Source organism: Carica papaya, chromosome 5 (genome assembly GCF_054855325.1).
Source record: "Carica papaya isolate Zhongbai chromosome 5, ASM5485532v1, whole genome shotgun sequence".
NCBI lineage: Eukaryota > Viridiplantae > Streptophyta > Magnoliopsida > Brassicales > Caricaceae > Carica > Carica papaya.
Genome location: NC_142313.1, coordinates 3181782 through 3197169, shown reverse-complemented (window position 1 = coordinate 3197169; position 15388 = coordinate 3181782). Strand labels below are relative to the sequence as shown.

The following is a 15388-nucleotide window of genomic DNA, read 5'->3' as shown; positions in this document are numbered from 1 at the left end:
ATTGTGGAGTTATATATATTTTTAATTAATAAAATATATAATTTTTTTTTTTGCTTGAATAGATCTTAATCACATTTAGTAATTTACTTAGTTGCTTTAATTTTAATTTGTTTATTTTAGGAGGTGAGTAGGACTGTTCATTTAACTTGTCCCATGAGAATAAAATTCATTGAATCAGTACATTTTTGGGTTTCAATCAGGGAATGGATGTAGCTGTCATTATTAATTGTTTGTTCGAGGTTCAAATTTTAGTAAGAAATGATGAACCCTAGATTACTAAGATTTTTCCCAACTTAATAATTTTTGCAGTTCTAAATTTTGTCATAAAACATAATCCAACAATAATTGGCCAAAATCATCAATGCTGAGTTTCACATTTATATAATCACTTACTGTTTCAAGCAGTAATACTGGTAGATGTATTAATTGCATGATTTGGTAATTATTTGTATGTTTTAAAAACTGTGTTTTCAGAGTCAACAAAAATTCTAATAATAAAGTGTAATAATAAGAAAAAAACCCTAATTATAAAATGTAATATAAAAACCAACATGATTTAGTAGAATTAATAATTTAACCTGTAGCGTCCGAATCAGAGTGTAAATTATCTAGGACGAGTCAAAGAAGATAAGGATTACCAACTTTTTTTTTTTTTTTTAATGCAATAACCAACCAACTCTTCAATACAACAGAGAATTTTATTTGCATTACCAGGCTGCCAGCAAAAATGTTAGAATCTTATAATTAATAATCTAAATAGTTTGGTTCTATTCAATTAGGTAACAGCATGATTTGAATCTTTTAGGTTAATCATAAAAGGATCTTAGAAGTTAATAGCGAGATTGGATTCGATTTTTATGATTTACTTTAATCTATTTGAAAATTGTATCTAACGAAATATTTAGTTAGCTTATTTTTATCTAATTATAAGGTACAATATTTACAACAGTTTGCTTTGTAGACAAGCATTCCTTTAGTATTTATAATACTATTAAAAACTTCTTTAGATATTTTACTTTTTCATTTTTTTAAAAAAAATTATATAGAAATGATACTACTATTTTAGTTAATGAAGTATATGTTTCGAATCTTATGATTCGATTCCCATTTCTCAATTAAAAAAAAAAGTTGTGTTCTTTGATTCGCAATTCAATTATCAATTTAAAAATTATAGTTCAGAATATAGATGGTAAATATAAGATCAATACGAGAAAGAGAAAACATAATCTGATAAAACTGCTTACCACTTGGAGATTCTCTACCATCTAAATGCTGGCAAGACATAGGATGGGTATGCATCATACTTGGATGCAAGAGCAGTCACAGCAGATAAATCAGCAATATCTCCAAGCTCGTTAAGTCCAAGTTCAGTGGCATGGATTCCACCAGTTATAAATACTGATTGAATTCCGGCAACATTTGCTCCCTTGATATCATGGTGAAGAGAATCTCCCACAGCAATAGAATCAGATGCATCCACACCGACCATGTCCATTGCTGATTTATATATTATCTGACAAAAATTTTAAAATGCTTACCGGTAACTCCAGCAGTAAGAGCAGAGTAAAAACGAGAAACTCATCGAATACATACATAGATACAGATGCTAGATGACTACGATCCAGCAAAAAAATATGCACATCCTACCATACCGTGAACGAAGAGTGAAAAGTGATTTCATCACATATTTCTTTGCTCGTTTAACAATTTTAAGTTAAATATGATCATGTGATCAGAATCACTGAATTTACAGAACTGCATTTGATATTATAAACAGTGAATTTTAGAAAGCATATGTTTAAAACTCTAAAGTTATTGGTGTCTACACTTTTCTACCCACCACTGCACCTTAATGACAAAACTGGGGCAAAAAGGCCACCGAATTATTTATAGAGTACCATACTAAGCCAAAAGCTGCAGAATTATAAAGGTCAATTACATGAATCCTTTTCCTTCATCATGCATTGTACAATATCATATTCTCCATGAGATACCTAACAATCAGGTCTCAATTCACTTTTTCATATTGGTGCACGCATGAAGAAACTATCGACATTGACACTCCCGCAATAAATCCTGTACAGATGCATTGATTACTTTTACATTGAGATACATGTTCATTTACATGGTATGTTGTCTCTTTTTAATTCGTACATATCCAATGGTTTTGTTAGGCAGCAAGTACTAACAGTGCTGTGACTTTATCAGCAACATCCTCTTTACTCTTTCCACAATATGATATTTTATCTTTCCTTCTATCAAAAATACTCAAAAATTTAACATATAATGTTAGGAGTGATCTCATATCTGGCTTTGCCTATTTATAGAATCACCTGCAAAATTTTCATGCATTAATTATCTTATTTGCCAACCAATTTCAATAATGACAATTTCATAGTGGATTACATTCATCTTTTCATGTTTTCATATTAAGATATAAATTTTTAACTTAGACCTTTCTTAACCTCATGCGTTAGAGGAAAAGCTGCCACGACCAGTTAAGAAGTTCGCAGTTTCAATAAAACTGTCCATGCATGACTGAATAAAACGGCCTAAGTCCAGCACAAAAACGAATAAGAACACCATATGCCGCAAAAGAGTCACTCATGCATGACTGAACCTATCCAAATCTCTATCATGTGAACTAAGTTCACCCACCAGCAATGAAGAAGTTTACATTTTAATAACAATACCTATCGGCCATTTAGGAAGGTCAATCCAGCAAATAAACCATATGACACCATATGCTACAAAATAGATATACTTAGGCAGATCTATAATGGAATGTCAAAAATTTGGGCTTTGTTGATCCCTACCATGGAGCAAAATGTGGTTTTCAATGCGCATAAATGTTCAATATGCCCTCAAATAAAATGAATCCGAATAAAAAATCAAGTACGATAAGGATTAAAAAGTTGCTTATCACCTTATCGGGCTTGCCCATCCATTTCACTTCACCCCCAAGCTTTTCGTATTTAGCAGCTAATGTACCTGATAAGACAAACATTATCTTCATCAATAAATAATAAATAACATAATAAATCCATATCTATCATGCATGTTGAGGAAATAAAGAAATCAAGCCATATTGCAACGTATCAAAGTTGTCATGTCAAGAACATAATCCTTTATGTCTCAATCTTTGAGATAGATATTTTTCCTATAAACTGCAGGTTCTAGATCGACCTGTCCCATATCAAGGGCTTTTCATATTTGTAAAGCAAGCCCAAAGTGGAAAGAGATAAGTTCAGAGGTGGGACAGGGTGGTTTTGATCTTTAGCCATGCCCTGCACTGACCCACCTTATGTATATAGTTAATATCTTATAAATAAAATTTTAAATCTTATTGAGTTATAGATTAATGATAAAGTTAATGAACTGAATATTATTGAAGCAATTCACATCTTATTTACTATTTATTGGGATGATACTAAATTTCATGAATTTGTCATATGATGATTCTTATATAATGCTAGAATTTTTCCGATGTTGTCCAACTATGAAATTATAATAAAATGTCACTATAATAACGTCTGAATTGTTTTAGTTGATTCTATTCTTTTACCTAATAATATATAAAAAAGAAAGAAATGGCAGAGAAGGGCAAGGTTCGGAAGGAAATTGTTTCTCCTCATGAGAATGGATGTGGAAGAATGCATTTATTGTAACGTGCCTGGAAATTTAAAAGGAATTATATATAATAATCTGAGTGCGGAACCGAAATAAAAGATTAAAATTAATATCCCTTACACAATAACTTAAAAGTATTGAACAATATCACGAAATAAGTTCTCTAAAAGAAATACGAGAATTAAAAAAAATAAAAGAAACTATAAGGTATCTAGCATCTACTCGCCGTCTTCTTGTGGATCGGTCTCGGGAACCAGATCCTCCTGATCTGAAATGATTAAATAAGGAATGAGCTCCGCTAGTCCAGTAAAGACATCACGCTAACACCGTCACAGAAGGAAAGGTTGGTAGAAAATTAAAACAACCAATGGAGCAGTAGATTTAAACAAATTCATTTATAAAAAATCAAACCATTTACCCTCCATTTATCGCAGTAAGATTTATAAAAACAATTTATATAAACAATAATATTGTAAATATCATGAATTCATATATAGTCTGAAATATAGCACATATTATACTTTTATATTCAAATCAGTAACCAACAATTGCCCCTTTTTATTAGCCTACTAGTATTCATGGGGATCCATAGGGGTCCCCGCTACACGTGAACCATTCCCCTTAGCAAACTTGATTCCAGGGCCGTCCCAATACCCCGTCCGATATGAACGCTAAAACCATAAAGTCTCCATATCTCGTCTGGTATGAAACAACGTTCATGGTAGGGTTCCCTATGAATCCGGTTCGTCCACCATCCCTTAGGATATCTAGTGAGCCTGTCATCATATCCATTTATCAAATCACACCCCATTCCTATTTGTTCTCAGTCTCCGTTACCAACTCAAACATAAATACATAAATAAATAACGCGCATCCAACAAAGCAAGCATATCTTAGATTTCCAAAATTAAACAATAGTGAAGTAAGCAGTGATTCATGCATTTAAAACCATAAAATAGATAAACCAGATATCATAATGCATTTAAACTACAAAATAAATCAAGCAGGCATCGACATGGAATAATGTCCGATTTCGGGCTCCATTAGCAACCTTAATTAATTATGCATATCTATTAATTGCACAAAATACAGTATTACCATTTATTCGAACTTTAATTCCATGATAGGAAATAGAGTGAGGGGTTCTTATCTAATCTGACGCCGAAAACTAGATTTTCACTGCGCCTATGGGCGGTCCCTGGGTTCCCTGAATTTTTTCCCGGGAACTGAAACGCGCTTACGATACCAGCGGTGGGGCTCTCCGGTGCGGCAGCTCCTCCAGCTCACGTCGCGGTTAGGTGTTTTGCTCCGGTCAACCTCGTTTGGTGGCCGAAAATTTCTCCGGCATGGCGGTGGGTGGCGGCGGTCGGCTCCTCGGCGGCTGGGCTGTCTTCTCCGGCGGATAGGGTTAGGGTTTGGGTGCGGATGAAATTATTTATAACCATTCGCTTTTGATCTGAACGGTCCATCATATTTAATCTAAACCGTCCGATCACAATTAAATAGGAAATGAATCTGGGTTCATCGCGATTCAATTTGGGCCGTCCATGCGCCGGGAACGGATCTCAACCGTTCGATCGCGCGCACGCGGATCGCCCACGTGGCTCCCTTCCGCGTGGCCTCCCGCATCAACGTCTCTGCCACGCGGCGCGTCTTGGTTGGCCAGGGCTGCTGACCGGGTAGCTGACGTAGTGCAATTTTTTTAAATTGCATTTTGACCCCCGGTTTCCGATTTTTTTTTCAAAAATACCCCCAAAACCCAAATTTTCACCCATTTTCCCACAATTGTTTTCAATTAAATCCCTAAATAATTTCTATCTCTTTTTATTATTATTATTATTATTATTTCTATTAAATTAAATTAAATTCTATTAATACTTATTTATATTTATATAGAATAAATTAAAATAAAATAAAATAAGATAGAATAATAATTATAAAAATAAAGAGGAATTTCTTGGGTGTTACATTTATTTCTTGAGCTGGGAGGAAAAATATGATGGAGAGGTGTTAGCAAGACAGGTCCAGATTGGCAAATCCGTCCTGTTGCCATCCCAAGAGAGTGTATGATAGCAACCACTTCTAGCGAGCAATAAATAACACAAGACAGACCAATAGATAGCTGAACAGGCTAGAAATCTAAAACTTTAGAAAGGATGGGTAAACTGTAACTGTTAGGAACTGTTGGATTATTGGAGAATTACATTCCTAAGATTAAGAAAAGCAACTCTCCACAAAATAGTGAACTTGAGTACCGAGTATACGAAATTCCTTTGTCTGAAACTTTCTTGGAAAGTAATATTTAAAGTGCAAAAAGTTGGATTTCCTTGTTGAAATGATTTTTTCATTTTCAATATAAAATTCTTGAAACCATCACGCAGTTTCTTGACTTGTTAGTTATGAGAGGTGAAAAAATCGAAGTAAACTTTTTCTGTTAAACCAAAAATTTTAAAGTTCTTTTAATCACGAAAAAATTAACAAATAAGCAAAATTAGTTGGTAAAAGCAAATATTATCGTCCAACAATCATAGTGGAGAATCTGAACAATTAAGATGCTCCCACTCTTACCATGCAAGGCAGCATTTATTAGGTTCATAACAGAGGTGTTTAATCCAGATTTCAAAAAAAACTAAAATTGAAACCAAAATTGACATATTTTACCAGGCATGACACGTAAATCTCTGGCCTCAACAGTCACATAATCTGGATTGGCAACCACCATGGGTATTCCTTTAGCAGCACATTGCTCCAAAATTTTGTCAAATTCCTCAAGATTCATTGGACGTGCAGCTCCAGAAGAAAGCCCCAAAGCTTCAGTACCATGGGCCAAAATAAATTCAGCTTCTTCGACACTCTCTACAACTTGTAAGCCTAGACCCTATGATGAAAAATTTTAAATATGAAAGCAAGTTATTTGCACATCTCAAGTTCCTGGAAAATGCTCTTCCAATAACTGTTAACATGAACATAAAATTTTGTATTAAAACCATTTAAGAATTGGATGCTTTCTATTACAGAATTGATTGCATGGCCCACATTAACCGAAAAACAGATTTTTTACCTTGACTCTAATGAATCAAATTACAAGAGAAGTTACTATGCGATGCTATTTAGGTATTTTAACTCATGTAACGAACAAGTATGGTTAATCTAGAAATCAGACCTTGTGAAACAGGAAAGATGGCATAATAATCATGTCATATTAAGTTCTTGTTAAACCACACAGGCAATCCCCTAAACTCTGCTTTTATTTGGTGACAGCTATTTCAAGCCTCACAGTGTTGTCAAATTTGTAAAAGAGAGAAATAAATCATGTTCTTTAAAGATGAAACTTGGTATCAATAACCTTGCCAAAAGTATTGTCCCTGTCTCATTCACTTTAAGGCTCTGTCATCAAAGAAGTCAAACGAGGGCATGAAGAGAGAAAGAAGGTGGGACACATGAAGAACAAATATCTTGCAGCACAAGAATCCTAAGAAAAGCCATGCATACCTCAAGAGATATTGCTCCCCGGTCATTCCACGTCATGTGAATGCAAGACCTCCCCAGTGCAGCAAACCAAGCATCATCTCTCCTGTTCATGACACAGCCCAACTTTATTAAAGAGAAGACCGCATATTGGGAAAGCACGGGTGCTAGTCTTTGAGCTTAGCAGACAACATTTCCAACCTTTGCAAGTATTGATGTGTTAGTTCTCCACTAGTGATTGCTCCCACAAAGAGAGAAGGATCAAATCCAAGGTTCTTCAATTTCTCCATGGTTGTTGATGCACGTCTTGAAGAATTACTTATAACCACCATCTTGGCACCAGTTATGGCTAGCTTTTCTACTGGACTCCAAACAGAGAATTTTAAATACAACAAACAAAACTATATCACCACTTGGAAAGGAAACATTTTATTGAATCAGCTGAAAAAAGCTTACCACAGATGAAAACATACATGTTGAGATTGCACCAGGATAAGGTTGTTTGCCATCGTGAAGAACGCCGAATTGATCCAAGAACCATGCCTGTGTGAATATCAAAATAAGTGATTGCGTCAGACATCCATGTAGACAAGAACACACTAATATTTTCATATGCCAACATAAATACACAATATTGAGGAGTTTCCATATCTGACATCTATCCTTCCAAAAAGAGAAACCAAATCTAAAATGAATAAATTACTTAAAGTTAGCTTGTAATTCTGTGTCTCAAATTAGAACCTACAGTTCCAATCATCTTCTAGGACCTACATTTCTATATATTTTCAAAGCACAATATGACAGTCATTTTTCTAGTAAGATACAACGGAAAATTGACTGTCAGACTCTTCATACTTTCAAGTGAAGTTATTTGATTGATTACTGGTTTTCTAACCAACAGTAATCTAATTAACCTACATATAAAGTAATTATCCCATAAATGGCTGACATGTCATGGGTATCTCCTACTAAAATGCAATTCAAGTACGGCTCTTGACTTAAGAAAAAAACAAAATTACATAACATGCAACAAATACGAATCTTAACTTCCAAATTTAGCAGAGTACACACGGTAAAATTTGCAGCACGCAGCACTTATTTCAAATATCAAAATCATTTGAATTACAGTTCAAAATAATTCGAACAATTTAAAATCCAAAATAGTAGACTTCTTTCACGAGTAAGAAGTACTTGCTACCCCACCAAGAAAGCACCAACCAATTATCATTTCTAACTAATAAGAACGAAATCGCTCAGAAGAAATGTTAAACCGAGAAGAAATGGAGGACTACCATTCAAATTCCTTTTTATTTTCCGGGAAACTAAAAAATTGGGGGTCAGATAGTTCATCATAGGTTACCTTGAAACGGCGCGTTTCGGCTAGCTGCTGTAGGCCGCTGAATGCCTGGAAGAGTTGACCTTCACCGGATGCAACCGAACATGTCGTCATCATCTTTCGAAATCCTTGATTTAGTTTTTGTGATTCTCTAATGGCGGCTTCTCACTCAATACCTCCCTCCGATGAAGTGATGATGTCTTCTATCTGTTTGTCTCCGGTGGAAGCGAACTGTCAGGTTTAAAATGACTTAATCGGTTCGATAAATATTTATTTATGAAAAATAAATTTTAATATATATTTTAAAATAAATATTTATATATTTTAATGACGTCATTTATACACAAATAATAATAAAGTATTAATAATAAAAATAGAGGAGAAATTAAACATTAGAAAATTTGTGTTGGGAATTGGGTTCTAAATTAATTCAAATTTTATTTAAGATTTAAGCTTAATTAAACTCATTAAAGAAAAGAATTAAAGTTTAGCTTAATCTTAATCTGGCTTCAATTTTAAACTTAAAAAAAAATTTCAATTATTTCTAATAAAATCAATCAAAAGGGTATAATATAATACAAATGTATAAATATATATGCATATACGAACTTAAATAGGTGAAGTGTATATATATATATATATATGTGTGTATATATATATATATTGAGCAATATTTAGGTGAAGTATACACTAATATATAGGTGAATTCTATATATATTGATTAAAAAAATTAACATATTCATCTATTACAATCATAACTAAGATGGTAAATAAGTAATTAATATTTTTGTAATTGTTTTTTAAAATTTCATAAATTTAAAATTTTTAAACTGTGAATTTATTTTCAGAATTACAGAGTTTATATTGTTTTATTTTCATTTAAAATTTTTTTAAAAAATACAAGCATACGTCCATTCATACACACACAACCATTTAACTAGTCAGCCGACTGGTCTTGCTTTACGGCGTCGTTTAATACAGGCTTTCCTTTCTCCCTGAGCTTGGCCATGAATGCTTTCATGGCTTCCTTTCTCTTCTTGCTAGCCAGTACTTTTGCCTGAACTCCACTCACATTTGGATCCTTCTTCTCCTCAGGTGGCGGCGGCGGAGGCCTCCGGGCGGCATTTGCATCGCCGCCGAGATTCAAGCCCACTAGTGCAGCCGTCAAGGCCAACGATATAATCCTAAGGATCAATAACATTGCAGTTCATCTATGTATTAGCTTATGATTTCCTCGTACTTTTAACATCCGGCATTATAACAACGAGAATAGCAGCACAAAAATGTGATACGCATTTCAAAATATGTATCTAAGTTATTATATATATATCATGAATAATACAAAAATAGATCGATTAATCTCTTTTTTTATACAAAAAAAAGATATTTCTAGTTTGCATGGTTCAATAATTGATCCCAGAAATTTCTACAATAAAATTAAATAAGTTATTAGTATAGTTTTCTATCTATAATTCTCTTATTTATATTTAGTGAGAATTTTATTAAAATATACATTAATTTTTAAATAAATTTTGCATGTAAAAATGTATATATATTAGATTTTATTATAAAGTACGTCGAACACAATGTAAATTAATTTGAATTTAAGAACTGAGAAACGATATTATCTTACCTTCGAGGGACAATTGGCTTGTTATGATTGGAAACGTCCTTGGACTTCGATTGGCAAGCCCGGAACCTTTGAAACCCTAACGAGGAAGAAAAGGGCGCAATGGCATCGGATTTTGCTGAAATGGGTATTGCAGGGGTTGGCGCAGGGGATAGCGAATGGGCCATGGCTTGTAAAAGTCTTTGCTGGGGATTGTTTGTTGGTACCAAATGAAAATGAGTTCATTGTTGGTATTGTCATTTTTATTTTTGTTGTTGTTGGAGAGAAAAGTTGTGATGCAGAATGGAAAGGAAGAAGGAGATAGTGTTTGGGAAGACAAGCGTGTACGTAAGTGGAAATTCATTGGATGGCTTTGGATAAGATTATATAGGTGGGGGACCTTCTTGAATTTTGCCACTATCCAAACAGGACTTAACACCCCCATATAACTTTGTTTCTAATAGCTTTAGGCTGCATTAAAGTTTTGTATTCTAAACTGGATTGAATTAAAGTTGCAAAGAAATCAAGTGAAAATACAAAACTAAACATTCAAACAGTGTTATATTAGCACATGTAAAAAAATTATATGTAAAAGAGAGAAGAAAAAAAGAGAAAAAATGAGAGAAAAATTACATGCCAAACCCAGTTAAGATCTCCTGGAGAAAAAAAACCACTCAGTAATCAAGACACTAATAATTTACTAATGTAAATTGATTCTACTACTTAGACTTCAATAGAAACTGTTATATAGACATAACTCTGTAAAACATATGATCTAGTTGTTTATCATAGTAACAAATATGACCATAATTTCGTCTCAGTTCCCTCCCACACAGACCCTTAATTCCGTTCTGATCCCTCGAAAACTTGCTCAAATCTTTGCTCTTAAAAGGATTAGTTTTGTCAGGGGTAACCAACAATGGCAATGTTAAGGGACTAAGAAACAGAAAATTAAAATTGCATTTAATACCGAGCTAATGTTCCAAAATCTTCTTGTCATCTAGAAAAATAGAAAACCCAAATGGCAGAAATATTACCCAAAAATAAACTAAAACATTTGAAAATTTAACAGGTTTAAACAAAACTGAAAGAATGCAGCTTCGTGCTGGAGTAAAAATATCCTTTCTTAACCCTAGCAATTGCACTCTTCAATCTTCGTCGTCGCTTTCAACTGCGCTGTTAAGGGCCTGCACCCGTTCAATCAACTTCGCCCTCCTCTCTTCATATGTGAGCTTCTTCAGGTTGAACCTGTAATTCAAACATAATGTTTGGAGTCAGCAGAGCAGCTACAAGAATACAACCAGTACAAAGCAGTTGAGGGAAAATTCTGGGTACTTATAAGCTAACATGCCTCCTCGATAGTTTTTTTAAGTTTCATAGTGATACAACAACTTTTGTATTTCATGCAACATTGTATTCCAGTTACGGCACAAAGTTACGTGATTATACAGAAATTGGTAAATTACTATGAAATTTTAAAAAATTACTGCAACGTATAGTGCTTTCGAAACACACATAATAGAACCCATGAAGAGATCCTATACCGTGATGTCAGAACTACCCAGTAATAGGTGAAGGAGCCTATATTTAAGGAGAAACGGGCTATATTTCTCTTTAGAAAAAAATTCTTCATGTATTTTTCATGGATAATAACATTGGGCTATTGGAAGACAAGGCAGGCCATAGAAAAAAAAAAGCATAGACCCAAGGCATGAACCGCACCTCTTGATTTCCTTGGGTGGCTGCTTCTCTGATTTCTTTGCTGTTGGATCTGCACGGATGGCAGCATGCACCTTCTTGTAAAGGGCTTCAATGTCATCTGCCTCAATTCCTTTCTTGATGTATTCACTGAAATGAGACTGATACTTCTCAGGCTCATCTTCCATCAAGGTCTGGAACAAAAAAATCAGTAAACTTGTTACACTGGATGCATATTTTAGAAAGGGCAAATAATATAACAAAAGCTAACTTCATGAGTAGTGCCAAATGCTGATTAAAGAACCAACACTAACCCTCATGTATGCAGCCACATGGCCACCATAGATATACTTGCGATGAACCTCAGCATCAAGTTGTTTGCTTTCTTTTGAAAAGCCAGCAAACCTCTTGTCACTGTGAGGAATATCAAGCCCACCATCCAATGCACCCTGAAATTAGCAAGTAGTGATGATGATGTGACTAAAAACTTCAATTATGGACCCACAATATACTTTAAAGTTAAACCATGCATCATAAAGCTACACTAAGCAATTCTGAGATACCTTGAGGGCTCCAAAAACACGATTTCCAGTTGTAGTTCTGATGAGTCCAACATCAAGGAGAGCACGGAATGGCCTCCTGGTCTCAGTAGGCTCGACAGAGAAATCCTCACCGGTAGCCTGTTAACACATTCCTTAGATATCTGAATCTTAAAAGCAGATAATTGTTGTTTACTAAAATGACATGCATATCAAGATTAGCAATAAACTAAGTCATTCAAGCAAAGTCAAAATTTTAAAATCATCCATTAGAGCCAATCGCCACATTTAAAATTAAGACACATGAGAAAAATATCGCAATGGATAACCTTCACTAAATGGAACCAATCAATTAATACTAGTAGATTCAACTAAAATGCAAACCCCTCAACTGCAAACAAAACTAATAATGAGGCACTTACATGTAAGACATGGGTTCAATTTTTTCATGCCTAAATCAAGAGAAAAGCTATATTGTTATTTCTTCATACCTCTACATTGCCTTCATATTCATCATCCATTTCAAGCATTTTCAGGAGCCGGCGGGCCAGAAGAAGCCCAGTACAATAGGCTGATCATAATTTCAAATGCAAAAGTAAGAAAAAGAATGGGAGAATGAATTACTGAGGATAGTTTAAACAAACCCAGAGATAGTATACCTGCAGCATAGTTTGTAAGACCAACTTCAAGCCCATAACGAGGAAGCTCATGGGCATAAGCAGCAGCAAGAACCATATCACCAGCAATACTGGCGGATACAATTTGTGCAGTGATATCTTTGTTAGACTGATAAAATGGTCAAGGATTGAGGCACATTGCCTGTCTAAATCAGAAAGAAGCATGGTAATTCAACATTGAACACATAGAAGCCAAGGGCAAGCAGAGTAAAAAAAGGTCACATAGAATGAAAAATCATATAAATGTAGGAGGGAAGGAGACCCTCCAATACAGCGTCATCTCCTGCTTACTATTCATAATGAAGATAGAATTTAAGTATGAACGATAGTAATTATTATTTTTACAATGTCATCATATGAAGATAATAAACAGATTAAAATCAGAATTGCCAATAATAATACTCAGATTAACTTAAGGATACAAATCGCACAACAAACCGGTACTTTGGGGTATTGTACTTGTTCTTATCTTGATTAATAAGGCGGATTCTGGCCCTATAATCAGTCTTCCCCTCTGCAAGTAAATTAAATTAGAAAAAAGCTCAAGTAAACCGAAATCACATTAAAGAGATGAAAATATAGTACCTCTCCTTCTCTTAAACTTGACCTGGTACCGCTTGAAGTATGCCTTCGTTTTCTGAGCCTTGACAAAGGCCTGAAGATAAAGTAGTGTCATGAGCACTGATTGAAATAAAGGACAAAAACCATGCACATTTCTATTCTAACAAAAAAGTATCCCATAAGTCTTGAAATCAGCATTCATATGTCAGATAGGAAATTGTTTTGTGTTGCAAAACAAACAATAATCACATGGTTTTAAGCTTCACTATTAAATTAAAAGCAATAATCAGTAATCCTTACATGCTTTTAGAAATTGAAAAAATTGGAAATAGTCAGCTCTTTTTGATAAAATTATTCTATAGCCAAAACAACATACCAATAGAGACTTCGACAAACAGAGAACAAACAATCTATACAAATAAATGTACCCAGTAGAACTCAACATATTCAGATATATAGATAAATATAATATAATACAATATAAACGACACACATATTTTGAGAACAACTTTCACAAATATCGACGCGTATACCGCATGTATATAACTGAGCTTGAACTAAAAGTGATTCACTAAAAACGATTCAATAGGAAGTAACTGCACGGCATCGATTCCGGAGGGATGATCTTTCAATATCTTTAACCACAAATCGCATAATACAGACCAAGAACATAAGCCATAGAGCAGCAAAGTCAAGCACAATCTAGAATCCGCACGGCGGATTGCTACCAACTTCACTAAAAAACTAAACAAAAAAAAAAAGAAGAAAACTACCAAATCGATCTACTAAAAACAATTCAATAAAAAGCGATTCATTTTCTCCTTTCCCCAGTTTCCAATCCACAACATAGCGAGTAATGTATCACTAAAATGAAGATAGTGCAACTAGAATCTCTAAGTCGGCAAATCAGCATCTGCATACAATGCATGACTGAATTAGGTGGAGAGAAACTCACCATTGTGAGAGCTCGATCTGAGACAGAGAGGGAGACGGAGAGAGGGCGAGACGGCTCTGTCAATGCAGGGAGAGAGAAGGTATAAAAGAGCGCGGTATTAAACCCTAGAGAGACATAAATCAACGGCTGAGATTCTTTTGACAAGTGATAGCTAGGGTTTTGTTAATTGCTTCAGTTGCTTGCTGCATCAATGGCATTTTCGTAATTTCGTAGTAAAGGCTCTGATCTCGTGTGGTTTTGTCCACACGAGCTTCCAGGACCAGCTTGAGGCCCCTGGCTTGGATGAGTTAGGCCCATGCTGACGCATCCGAGTTCGGCAGGCCGCGCTTGTACCATGTTCGGGCCCTTGTAATTTAAATTAAATTATTAATAATAATTTAAATAATTAATTTGAAAGAAGCAATAGAATTTTAATTTCAAGAGAATAAGAATAATTAAATGCTATAAATTAAATTATATTTACGCATAGTAAAATTAACATAAAAATAGAAATAAAGATTGAAGTAAAGTGTAGCGTAAATGTTAGGAAAAAAAATGTTTGCCCATGTTCTGGGACCTGGACCTTATTTCATGAATAAAACTAATTTACGAAAAGATGATCTTAGATCAAAGTCATATTTATGAAATAAAACAGGAAATACATTATAAAGTGGGGAAAAAAGATTAGATAAAGATATCAAAATAATTTTAACTCGATTTTATGTGTAGTAAAAATTAAATATTTTTGTAATTCTATGATTAATTAGTAGTATAAATTCATTATTATAGAATTTAAGATATTAATAAAATTAATTTAGTTATATATCAAATACATAATTGAAAGTATAAATAACGATTATCCAGTTACTTATCAAATATATAAATTACAGCTAAATTTTATATCAAGTACAACATCTAAGAATTGAATAGACTTTT

The 15388-nt window shown here is 34.0% G+C and overlaps 3 protein-coding genes across 4 annotated transcripts; all 3 read right to left on the bottom strand.

Annotated features, from left to right (window-relative positions):
- Positions 1 to 1115: 1115 nt before the first annotated feature.
- On the bottom strand, positions 1116 to 8694 carry LOC110825847 (Haloacid dehalogenase-like hydrolase (HAD) superfamily protein). 2 transcript variants are annotated; one of them, XM_022056364.2, is made up of 7 exons: positions 8459 to 8694; positions 7572 to 7641; positions 7300 to 7459; positions 7123 to 7204; positions 6292 to 6508; positions 2927 to 2991; positions 1116 to 1513 (listed from the first exon to the last, which is right to left on the bottom strand). In XM_022056364.2, exons 1-7 carry the CDS (start codon positions 8549 to 8551, stop codon positions 1259 to 1261), a joined length of 942 nt encoding a protein of 313 aa, XP_021912056.1. In that variant the 5' UTR covers positions 8552 to 8694; the 3' UTR covers positions 1116 to 1258. The 2 variants fall into 2 exon arrangements, with proteins under 2 accessions (XP_021912056.1, XP_021912058.1); XM_022056366.2 differs by having other exon boundaries at positions 7555 to 7641; positions 8459 to 8599.
- Positions 8695 to 9172: 478 nt separating this feature from the next.
- Positions 9173 to 10371, bottom strand: LOC110825845 (uncharacterized). The gene is made up of 2 exons (XM_022056362.2): positions 10068 to 10371; positions 9173 to 9618 (listed from the first exon to the last, which is right to left on the bottom strand). Exons 1-2 carry the CDS (start codon positions 10229 to 10231, stop codon positions 9372 to 9374), a joined length of 411 nt encoding a protein of 136 aa, XP_021912054.1. The 5' UTR covers positions 10232 to 10371; the 3' UTR covers positions 9173 to 9371.
- Positions 10372 to 10985: 614 nt separating this feature from the next.
- Positions 10986 to 14809, bottom strand: LOC110825846 (large ribosomal subunit protein uL18). Its single transcript, XM_022056363.2, has 10 exons — positions 14721 to 14809; positions 14474 to 14624; positions 13543 to 13612; positions 13380 to 13471; positions 12940 to 13066; positions 12772 to 12851; positions 12305 to 12421; positions 12056 to 12190; positions 11766 to 11935; positions 10986 to 11291 (listed from the first exon to the last, which is right to left on the bottom strand). The coding sequence occupies exons 1-10, from the start codon at positions 14807 to 14809 to the stop codon at positions 11192 to 11194; spliced, it is 1131 nt and encodes a 376-aa protein (XP_021912055.2). The 3' UTR covers positions 10986 to 11191.
- Between the last annotated feature and the right edge of the window lie 579 nt (positions 14810 to 15388).